Genomic DNA, 12,100 nt, shown 5'->3' with positions numbered 1-12,100 from the left:
GTGGCGGAGCAGCAGTGGAGTTGCTGCCTTTCAGCGCCAGAGACCCGGGTTCGATCCCGACTATGGGTGCTGTCTGTATGGAGTTTGCACGTTCTCCCTGTGACTGTGTGAGTTTTCTCCGGGTGCTCCGATTTCCTCCCACACTTCAAAGATAGACTCGTAGAGTGTTACAGTGTGGAAACCAGCCCTTTGGCCCAACTTGCCCACACCGGTCAACATGTCCCACCTTCCAGAATTTGGTCCAAACCTGTCATATCCATGTATCTTTCTAACTGCTTCTTAAATGTTGGGATAGTCCCTGCCTCAACTACCTACTCTGGCAGCTTGTTCCATACATCCACCACCCTTTGTGAGAAAGAGTTACTCCTCAGATTTCTATTAAACCTTTTCTCCTTCACCTTAAACCTATGTCCTTTGGTCCTTGATTCAGCTACTCTGGGCAAGAGACTGTGCATCTACCTGATCTATTCCTCTCATGATCTTATACTCCTCTATAAAATAACCCCTCTTCCTCCTACACTGCAAGGGATGGAGTCCCAGCCTATTCAATCTCTGCCTATAGCTCAGACCCTCTAATGCCAGCAACATCCTCGTAAATCTTCTCTGTACCCTTTCCAGCTTGACAACATCTTTCCTGTAACACGGTGCCCAGAACTGAACACAATACTCTAAATGTGGCCTCACTAATGTCTTATACAACTGCAACATGCCCTCCCAACTTCTATATTCAATACTCTGGCTGTTGAAGGTCAATGTGCCAAATGCCTTTTTGACCACCCGATCTACCTGCGACTCCACCTTCAGGGAGCTATGCACCTGCACTCCTAGATTCCTCTGCTCGACAACACTACCCAGAGTCCCACCATTCACTGTGTAGGTCCTGCCCATGTTAGACTTCCCAAAATGCAACACCTCATATTTTCTGCATTAAATTCCATCAACCATTCCTCAACCCACTTACCAATTTATCTAGATCCTGCTGCAATTTTTAACAACCATCTTCAATATCTGCAAAACCTCCCACTTTGTATCATCTGCAAACTTGCTAATCTTGCCGTGTATATTCTCATCCAAACCATTGATATGAATGACAAACTGTAACAGGCCCAGCACCGAACCCTGAGGCATACCACTAGTCACAGGCCTCCAGTCCAGCAAGCAACCTTCCACCATCACCCTCTGCTTCCTTTAATGAAGCCAATTCTCGATCCATTCAGCTATTTCTCTTTGGATCCCATGCAATCTAACCTTCCAGAGCAGCCTACCATGAGGAACCTTGTCAGATGCTTTAATGAAGTCCATATATACATATACAGCTCTACCCTCATCGATCTTTTTGGTCATGTCTTCAAAAAACTCAATCAGATTTGTGAGACATGACCTCCCACGTGCAAAATCATGCTGACTGTCCCTAATCAGCCCTTGTCCATCGAAATGTCTGTATATCCTATCCCTCAGAATACCCTCTAGTAACTTTCCAACTACGGATGTTAGACTTACTGGCCTATACCCAGCATTTTCCCGGCAGGCCTTCTGGAAAAAAGGCACCACATTTACCATCCTCCAGTCTTCCGGCACCTCTCCTGTATTTAGACGACTCGTACAATTTAACCAGGGCTCCCGCAATTCCTCTTTGGTTTCCCACAATGTCCTCGGATATATCTGATCAGGACCTGGAGATTTGTCAACCTTCATACACCACAGTACCTTCAGCACCTCTTCAACCGTAACACTGACTGCTCTCAAGACACTTCCATTGACTGCCCCAAGTTCCTCCGTCCTCCTGCCTTTCTCCTCGGTAAATAGAGAGGAGAAATACTCATTGATGTAGTTGTTTGTGTGTTAATTGGCTTCTGTAAAATTGTAAATTGCCTCTAATGTGTAGGATAGTGCTAGTTTACAGGGGTGATCGCTGGTCGACGTGGACTTGATGGGCCGAAGGACCTGCTTCCATGCTGTATCTCTAAAGTCTAATGCAAAGGGAAATGTGTCTGTTGGGATGGAGACAAAAGGAATCCCAAGCAAAACATAAAGTGTTGGTGGGACTCAGCAGGTCAAGCAGCATCTGAAGTAGAAATGCACAGGCAAGGTTTCCAGTCAGGACCTTTCTTTAAACTGATTGTAGAAATGGGAGAGAGGTCTGAAAAAGAGAGGTGGGAGTGAGACAAAACCTAGCAAGTGATAGATGGATACAGACAATGGAGGATTGATTGGAAGGTGGGTGAAGTGATAAAGTGCTGAGGTGAAAAAGAGACAAAAGGTGCCATATAAGGAGAGGATTGAAATGCAAAGTTGGTGGGAGTGATGGGTTGGTCGGATTAAGTTTATAAGAATCGGTGGGGCTACGTTGACCCCTCCATAGCCAGTTATCCTAAGAAACATGTTCTGTGTTGTAGACTTAATACAAACCTTTCATCCAACATAACAAATGACAGAGGATGATTCAAGAGCAGCAAATCTGTCACTTTAAAAAAATCTCTTATCAGGTGAGAATAATTTTTTCTCGATACATACCAGGTATTGATACAGTTGTCGTCTCCCTATAATTAATTTCATACTCTGACATTTCCGTGGTTTCAATGTCCGAATCTGCACAGACACGACAAATGAAAATTAGCAAAATCTTCTTCAGTTGTAATAAACAACCAAGAATTACAAGCAATGTGCACTGAAGCGGATTTAATTAAAATGTAGCTCGTATGAAGAATGAACAATTCATCTGCAGAGCTTGTCCAACTTCTTAAAAAAACAACTGGGGGATTGGGCAGTAAAGGCTAACTGGTATGGCGATAGGATGGGCTGGTGCAGGTGTTGAACAAGATAATGGACATTCTTCTCCTCTCCTGTGGCTGGGATATGTGACAAAGAAGGATATAAAACAGAAGCAGGGACACTGTTCCTTGTGTATATTTATACTGAAAAATAAATAAATTGAACATCAACAAATCTGTAGATGATGGAAGTATGAAATAACTTTCTGTAGTGAAAACATTGTACTCAGTGGGAATGGTGACCCTCCTATTCAATCTAAATACTTAACGTTTCTCCACGGATGCCACCTGACCTGCTGAGCATCATTCTCCATTTAAAAAATAATAATTTAACTACAACAGTTTAGATAATAGGACCTTCTCAATAGGGCTACATATATTCCCCTACATGAGAATTACACACACGTCTCTGTCCCTGCATAAAGTACAAAGTGCTAAAGGAACTCAACGGGTCAGGCAGCATCTGTGGAAGGAATAGACAGATGACATTTTGGGTCGGGACCTTTCTTTAGTCTGAAGGAGTAGGAGGGGGAAAGCTGGAAAAGAGAGGTTGGGGCATGACAAAGCCTGGCAAGTGATAGGTGGATACAGGCCTACAGGTGAGAGGGGGGGGGGGGGGGGGGTGATTGGCAGATGGGTGGCAAAGTCTAGAGGTGAATAGGAGATAAAATAGTTTCAGGTGAGAGAAGGAGTGAAATGTAAAGCCAGGGGGAGGAATATGTAGATGTCATTCTAAAACTGGAGGGCATGGGCTTTCGGTGAGAGGAGAGTGAAGAGGGACATGCTGAGGGATAGGATGAGGTGAATAAGGATAAGTTAACCCCTCCCTAGCCAGTTATCCCATATTACTTGTTCTTTGTTGTAGACTTAGCACAATGTTTAAAGCAGACTTTTTATCCAAGATAACTAATGACAAAAATTGAATCCAAGGCAGCAAGTTTGTCTCTTTTTTTGCTTCTTATCAGGAGAGGATAATTTGATCTTAGTACATACCAGATTCAGTTGTGGTTATCTTCTCCGGGTGATATTCAATTTCATGCTCTGCCATTTCAAGGCTTACAAAGCCCAAACCTGCAAGGAAATGACAAAAAAAAACTCAATTTACCAAATCTTCAGTTGTAATAAATAAACTAAGAATTACAAGTCAAGTGCGCTGAGGCAGATTTGTTGATTAAAAGGAGCTCGTACCCAGAAAGATCAAATTGTCTGCAATGTCTGTTTAACTGTTTTAAAACAACTGAAGGATTGGGCAGTAAAAGGTTAAATGGTGCTGTGATGAGATGCAATGGTGCAGGTCTAGAACAAGAGAATGGGCATCCTTCTCCTCTCCTGTAGCTGGGATATCTAACTTGGATATAACAGAAGTCCATAACCTAAGCAGGAAGCCTGTCCCTTGTGCATGTTCGTATCATAAGAAAAGAAATGAAATGAAATTCAAAAATATCTGTAGTTGCTAGAAGTATGATTTAACTTGAACAGCTTAGAAGGTCAAGGGTTTCCTGTCGAAAACACAAAATGGTGGTCAGACAGCATCCGTGAAGGGAATTAGACAATATTTCGGCTTGGGATCCAAAACATTGTCTGTTCATTCCTTCAACACTTTCCCTGCACTCTCCGAATATCCCTCAGTTCTTTTCATGTCCAGGAATCTATTGACCTCTGCATTGAAACCAATGACTGAGCCTGCACCGGCCTCCAGACTTTAAGAAGTTCAGGGGTGCTTATTTGTCAGATAGAGTCATATAGAGCTGCGCAGCACGGAAACAGGCCCTTTAGCCCATTTTGTTCATGCTGCAAAGTTGGCATTCTGAGCGGGTCCCATTTGCCTGCATTGGCCCATTGCCCTCCAAATCCTTCCCCTCCCTTCCCTTCCCCTGGTTAAATATCTTTTTAAATCATAATTGTATCCATTTCTATACCTTCTTCTGGCAGCTCGTTCCACATACAGACCACCCGCTCAGTGAAAAAGAATGCCCTTGAGGGTCCTCTTAAATCTCTTCCCTCTCACCTAAAGCCTGGGCCTCTACAGTGTCGTCCATAATGTTTGGGACAAAGTCTCTTCATTTGTTTATTTGCCTCCTCAATTTGAGAAATGTAATAGAAAAAAATCACACATGGTTAAAGTGCACATTGTCAGATTTTATTAAAGGCCATTTTTATACATTTTGGTTTCGCCATGTAAAAATTACAGCAGTGTTTATACATAGTCTCCCCATTTCAGGGCACCATTATGTTTGGGACACATGGCTTCACAGGTGTTTGTAATTGCTCAGGTGTGTTTAAATGTCGCCTTAATGCAGGTATAAGAGAGCTCTCAGCACCTAGTTTTACCTCCAGTCTTTCCATCACCTTTGGAATCTTTTTTTGCTGTTATTCAACATGAAGACCAAAGTTGTGCCAATGAAAGCCATTTTGAGACTGAGAAACAGGAATAAAACTGTTAGAGACATCAGCCAAACCTTAGGCTTATCAAAATCAAATGTTTCGAGCATCATTAAGAAGAGGGAGCACTGGTGAACTTACTAATCACAAAGGGACTGGCAGGCAAAGGAAGACCTCCACAGCTGACGACAGAAGAAAATATCTCTAAAATAAAGAAATATCCCCAATCACCTGTCCGACAGATCAGAAACACTCTTCAGGTGTAGATTTGTCAATGACCACTGTCTGCGGAAGACTTCATGAACAGAAATACAGAGGCTACACTGCAAGATGCAAACCACTGGTTAGCCGCAAAAATATGGCCAGGTTACAGTTTGCCAAGAAGTACTTAAAAGAGTAACCACCATTCTGGAAAAAGGTCTTGTGGGCAGATGAGACGAAGATTAACTTATATCAGAGTGATGGCAAGAGCAAAGTATGGAGGAGAGAAGAAACTGCTCAAGATCCAAAGCACACCAACTCATCTGTGAAACACGGTGGTGGGGTGTATGGCCTGGGCATGTATGGCTGCTGAAGGTACTGGTTCACTTATCTTCATTGATGATACAACTGCTGATGGTAGTAGCATAATTAATTAGAAGTGTACAGTATCTGCTCAAGTTCAAACAAATGGCTCAAAACTCATTGGCCAGCGGTTCATTCTACAGCAGGACAATGATCCCAAACATACTGTTAAAGCAACAAAGGAGTTTTTGAAAGTTAAAAAAAAGGTCAGTTCTTGAATGGCCAAGTCAATCATCCGATTGAACCCAATTAAGCATGCCTTTTATATGCTGAAGAGAAAACTGAAGGGGACTAACCCCCAAAACAAGCTTAAGTTAAAGATGGCTGCAATACAGGCCTGGAAGAGCATCACCAGAGAAGAAACCCAGCAACTGGTGATGTCCATGAATCGCAGACTTCCAGCAGTCATTGCATGCAAAGGATATGCAACAAAATCCTAAACATGACTACTTTCATTTACATGACATTGCTGTGTCCCAAACATTATGGTGCCCTGAAATGGGTGTACTATGTATAAACACTGTTGTGACTTCTACATGGTGAAACCAAAATGTATAAAAATGGCCTTTATTAAAATTTGACAATGTGCACTTTAACCACATTTGTTGTTTTCTATTTCAAATCTCAAATTGTGGAGTACAGAGGCAAATAAATAAATGATGAGTCTTTGTCCAAAACATTATGGAGGGCACTGTAGTTTTAGAATCTTCTACCCCGGGGAAAAACTGTTTGCTTTATCCATGCCCCTCAGTAATTTATACACTTCAAAAAGGTAAACCCTCAGCTGCTTATGCTCCAAAGAAATAAGACCCAGTCTATGTAACCTCTCGCTATAACTCAAGGCTGGTGAATGTCTTCTGCTTCATTTCCAATGACTGGGCAAATAGAACTGCACACAGTACTCCAAGTGCGGTCTCACCTGCATCTTGTACAGCTGCATCATGATGTCCCTAATTTTGAACTCAAAATTCTTCCCTAGAGAAGGTAAGCATTCCAAACATCTTCTTCATCTCACCAAAAACTATCATGGGGTGAGAATAGTTTCACACACACAGAGCCATGTTAACCATCCTTAATCAGCCCATGCCTATCCAAATGCTGCTGGATCGTGTCCATAAGAATCCCTTCCCTCACCACTAACATCAGCCTCACTGCCCTGTGGTTCCCTAACTTGTCCTGGCTGCCCTTATTAAATAAAAGTACAACATTAGCCACCTTCCAGTCTTCCAGAACATAATCTGTGGTTAAATATGCTGCAAATATCTCTGTAAATCCTACCCCCACCCACCCCCCCAACCGACCTCAGCTCCCAGAAGGTCCAAGAATGGGATTACTTTGTGTAAAAAAGTTATCCCATCAGGTCCTATTAAATCTTTCCTCCCTCACCCTAAACCTCAGGTTATTGAGTCCTCTACTCTGGGCAAGAGATTCTGTGTGTATGCCTCATTTCTCCTGATTAGAGACTCAACATCTCTTATTAACCAGGATTCCCTAAACTGGCCAGCCTTGCCCTTCACCCTGTCGGGAACATGCGGCCCCTGTACTTTCACTATCACGTTTCTGGAAGCCTCCCACTTCCCAGCTGTCCCCTTACTTGCAAACAGACCCTCCCAAGCAACTTGGACAAGTTTCCACTAAATGTCTCCAAAAACTGGCCTTGCTCCAATTTAGGACTTGAACTTGTGGGCCAACTGTATTCTTCTCCATAACTACTTTGAAACTAATAGAATTATGTTCATCGATCCCAAAGTCCTCCCCAACTGACACTTCTGTCGCTTGCCCCAACTCATTTCCTCTGAGGTGGTCCAGTGTTGTGCCCTCTCTATGAATATCCTTTAGATATTGATTTAGGAAGCTTTCTTGGACTTAACAAATTCTATCTCACCCAACCGCTTTACACTATGTGAGACCCAGTCAATATGAGGTAAGTTGGAATTTCCCACTAATACTACCCTAATATGCACCAGATGCGAACTGGAACAATTCAATTCTTACTTGCTGCAACTTTAGAGGCACATTCGATGCAACAACAACAATACAAATACAATGTTATTAATTATTCAAAATAAACTAGACCATGATAATGCAAAAACTGATCAAGAAATTCTGATGAATTCTGTTGAAGAAATGTCACCTTTCATTCCTGAAATCAGTCATCCTTATTTGAGACTTTTAACCTGGTTCTACACTCCATGGATCCAGGGTAAAAATCCTGACTAGCATTTATTCCTTTGAGCTCACTCAGAATTTTATGCATTCCAGGTCACTTCTAATTCTTCCAAACTCCAGAGAACAGGAACCTGTCCTAATCAATCTCTCAAATAAAAAGCCCTCCACCTGAGGAACAAACGTAGAACAGTCCTTCGGCCCACCACGTCTGTGCCGACCATAATGACAATTTAAACAAATGTACTCTCCGTGCAGGTGGTTAATATCCCTCCATTCTCTGCCTGTACATGTGCTTGTCTAAGTACATCTTAAATGTTGCCTCTACTTTCAACATATGGGCCAAATGCGGGCAGATTTGTGCTGATGGGGCATCTTGGTCGACATGGGCAATTTGAGCCGAAGGATCGGTTTCCGTGCTCTATAACTATGACTTCTCTTGGCAGTGCATTCTTGGCATTCACCACTCTGTGTAAAATATTTTGCCCTGAATATCTCCTTTGAACTTTGCCTCTCTCACCTTAAACCAATGGCATTTAGTATTTCATATTTCCACACTTGAATAACAACTAATGATCTTCCCTGTCTCCAATACTTCAGAGAAAATAATCAACGTTAGTCCGAGCTTTCCTTATGGCTAATACACTTAAATCCAGGCAACATCTTGGTGAATCTGTTTTGCACCCACTCCAAAGCTTCCACAACCTTCCTGTGATGCATCAACCTGAATTCCATTCAATACTCCAAATGTGGCTTAGTTAAAGTTTTATATAGATGCAACATGACTTCCTGGCTTTTATATTCAATGCCGTGACCAATGCAGGCAGGTATACCATACACCTTAACCACTCTATTTACTTGTGCTGCCGCTTTCAAGGAACTATGGACTTGCACCCCAAAATACTTCTGTACATCAATTCTGCTAAGGGTCCTTCAATTTACTAAATCGTTTCCTCTTACACTTGACCTTCCAAATGCATCACCTCACACTTGTCCAAGTTAAACTCCATCTACCATTTCTCGGTTCATCCCTCCCGCTGATTCAAATCAGCTGTATCCTTTGACCACCTTCTTCACTATCCATATCTCTACCAATCTTCACATTGCCTCAAAACTTACTAATCAGCTCACCTCCATTTTTCATCCAAATCATACACATATATCACACAAACACAGAGGCCCCAGCACTGATCGCTCCAGAAGATCTCTGGTCACAAAACTCCAGAGAAAATTACACCATTTCACCAGCACCCTCTATTTTCTAAGGCCAAGCCTACTTTGAATCCAATTCATCATGTCTCGCATGTGCCTTAATCTTCTGGATCAGCCTAACACTAGTGAACGTATTTGATGAATCTTCGCAGCACTTCCTCCATATCCTTTTTTTGGGTCAGGAGATCAAAATTGCATTCAACCTCCAAGTAAAGACTATTTAATTCCAGTGAAACTTCTTTACTTTTGTACTCAAAGCCCCCGGCCAAAAAGGTCAACATACTCTTTGCCTGAAACACCCATATATTAAAGGCCATCCATTTAATCTATGATTTGCACTATCTGGATCAAAGACCCAATGATGAAAAGCTGGACAATTACCTGGTATCGGGGCGATAGTTGAGGTAGCTGCGTTAAATTCAGCAAGTTCCATTTCAGGACTTACATACCCTATAGCTGCTCAGGTATGAGAAAAATATATTGGTTAATCATTTATTATAAATCACGATTGTTGCAAATTCCTAGCCACACAATCAAAGCCACACAAAAATATGGTCAACAGGGAAGCTATTCTGAAAAGTGACCAGGTTGACCTTTAATACCTGTGGTGCACATGGGTGACACTGTGCATGAACTCAGGATATAATGGCCCCTTCATTCCCCACAGGCACCAGCCCCTGAACATGTTTTTACCAGCTTGACATCTCTCTACCTGCCCAGCTGTGTGGTCCTATCATATATTCCACTGTCATACTGCAGGTGGTTAAGCCAACACAAAGGCTAAACCAAGCAATACCGTGCCGAAACAAACCATTTGGCCCAACTCGACCAAAATGCTCCACCTAAAGTAGTCCCACCTGCTTGCGTTTGGCCTAAATCTTCTAAATCTTTCCTACCCGTGTACCTATCCAAATGTTGTTATTGTACCTTCCTCTGGCAGTTTGTTCCATATACCCACCACCCTACCCTCTCTGTGAAAAGGTTGCCCCTCAGCCTCATATTAAATCTTTCCCCTCTAAACCCATGTCCTCTGGTTCTTAATTCCTCTACCCTGGGAAAAAAAGGCTGTGCATTCACCCTGCCTATACCCCTTATAGAAACATAGAAAATAGGAGCAGGAGTAGGCCATTCGGCCCTTCGAGCCTGCACTGCCATTCAATATGATCATGGCTGATCATCCAACTCAGTAACCTGTACCTGCCTTCTCTCCATACCCCCTGATCCCTTTAGCTACAAGGGCCACATCTAACTCCCTCTTAAATATAGCGAATGAACTGGCCTCAACTACCTTCTGTGGCTGAGAATTCCACAGATTCACCATTCTCTGTGTGAAAAATGTTTTTCTCATCTCGGTCCTAAAAGACTTATCCTTAAACTGTGACCCCTTGTTCTCGACTTCCCCAACATCGAGAACAATCTTCCTGCATCTTGCCTGTCCAACCCCTTAAGAATTTTGTACGTTTCTATAAGATCCCCCCACAATCTTCTAAATTCTAGCGAGCACAAGCCAAGTCTATCCAGTGAATTTATACACTTCTGTAACATCACCACTCATCCTCCTGCACTCCAAGGAATAAATTCCCAGCCTGCGCAACCTCTCCCTATAGCTCAGGACCTCAAGACCTGGCAACATCCTCAAAAATCTTCTCTGCACTTTCCAGCTTAATGGTATTCACCCTCTCCATTCCCCTCATGATTGTATACTCCTCCATGAGGTCACCCCTTAGCATCATGCAGTAACAGAAATATTAGAACACATGAGAAAAATAATTACCTATAAACTATCCAATAAATTAATAAAATGGAAATTGCTTTACTCCCTCCACATTGCCTTCCTTCCCGTTAAAATGAATGGTGTTGGGACACACAGGAGTCGGGATTTGACATAGGAGCAGAGTGCAGCTTGCCCAGTGAAGTTTATGCTCCAGATGCATCGGAGCTCAGTTCTTGCGGTTTTATCTGTTGTTGCATTCTCTAATGCTTGGGACCACCACTTTCATACGAGCTGCCCAGGATCCTGCCCTTGCAATTCCCCTCCCCAGAGCCCCATCCGCCCCGAACCCCATGGGACCTGAATATTCCCTGCAGGGATGTGTGGTTCACAGTAAAAACAAGCGAAAAATGATTTAATTTAGTTTAGAGACACAGGTCAGTTTGACCCACACAGTCCATGCCGACCAGTAATTCCCTGTACATCTTAGACACTAGGAATAATTTACAATCTTTACCAAAGCCAATTAACATACAAACCTACATGTCTTTGGAATGTGGGACGGAACTGGAGCACCTAGAGGCAACCCATTTTGGTTACGGGGAAAACGTGCAAACTCCTTAAAGACAGCACCCATAGCCAGGATCGAACCTGGTTCGGTTCTCTGGCACTGTAAGGCAGTAACTCTACCGTTGCACCACCATGCCACGCCTGCCGCAGATACTGGCTTACAAAAAAAGACACAAAATGCTTGAGTAACTCAGCGGGTCAAGCATCTCTGGAGATCACGGATAGGTGACATTTCAGGTCCCGGCCCTTCTTCAATCTGCTCCGGTTTCCTCCTACACCCCAAAGACGTGCTGGTTTGTAGCTTAATTGGCCTCTGTAAATAGCCCTTCGTGTGTGGGAAGTGGATGCAAAAGTGGGAGAACATAGACCATTGAACAGCCATGATTGTATGGCCGGGTAGACTTGATGAGCTGAATGGCCTAATTCTGCTCCGATTACTTATGTCCTAATGACCTGGTGTGAATGGGTAATTGATGGTCAACGTGCACGTGGTGGGCCAAAGGACCTGTTTCAATGCTATATCTCTAAACTAAACATAACCTAAAGCTGCCTTTTTGAACCGTCAGTCCACGAGGTGTGGGCTCAACCGGGTCGAGTATCCAAAAATGTCTAAGTCATTTGGTCCAACTCTTTGTAAATGAAATGTGCCAGTATTGTGGGAGATGATAGATATGGGAAATACAGGGAGTTACTCCTGCCTCTGGAATGGACCCAACTAAACATG

The 12,100-nt window shown here is 43.0% G+C and overlaps 1 protein-coding gene across 1 annotated transcript in view; it reads right to left on the bottom strand.

Moving 5' to 3' along the window:
* LOC116979420 overlaps positions 1-12,100 on the bottom strand; it is a 115,850-nt gene that overhangs the window by 47,312 nt on the left and 56,438 nt on the right. Inside the window, exons 13-15 of the mRNA XM_033030984.1 lie at positions 9,477-9,551; positions 3,765-3,842; positions 2,515-2,589 (exon numbers count right to left, since the gene is read on the bottom strand). Coding sequence (XP_032886875.1) covers positions 2,515-2,589; positions 3,765-3,842; positions 9,477-9,551 — 228 coding nt within the window. The remainder of the gene's footprint in view (positions 1-2,514; positions 2,590-3,764; positions 3,843-9,476; positions 9,552-12,100) is intronic.

This window comes from Amblyraja radiata, chromosome 12, assembly GCF_010909765.2.
Source record: "Amblyraja radiata isolate CabotCenter1 chromosome 12, sAmbRad1.1.pri, whole genome shotgun sequence".
Classification (NCBI taxonomy): domain Eukaryota; kingdom Metazoa; phylum Chordata; class Chondrichthyes; order Rajiformes; family Rajidae; genus Amblyraja; species Amblyraja radiata.
This window is presented reverse-complemented; position numbering and strand designations above follow the sequence as displayed.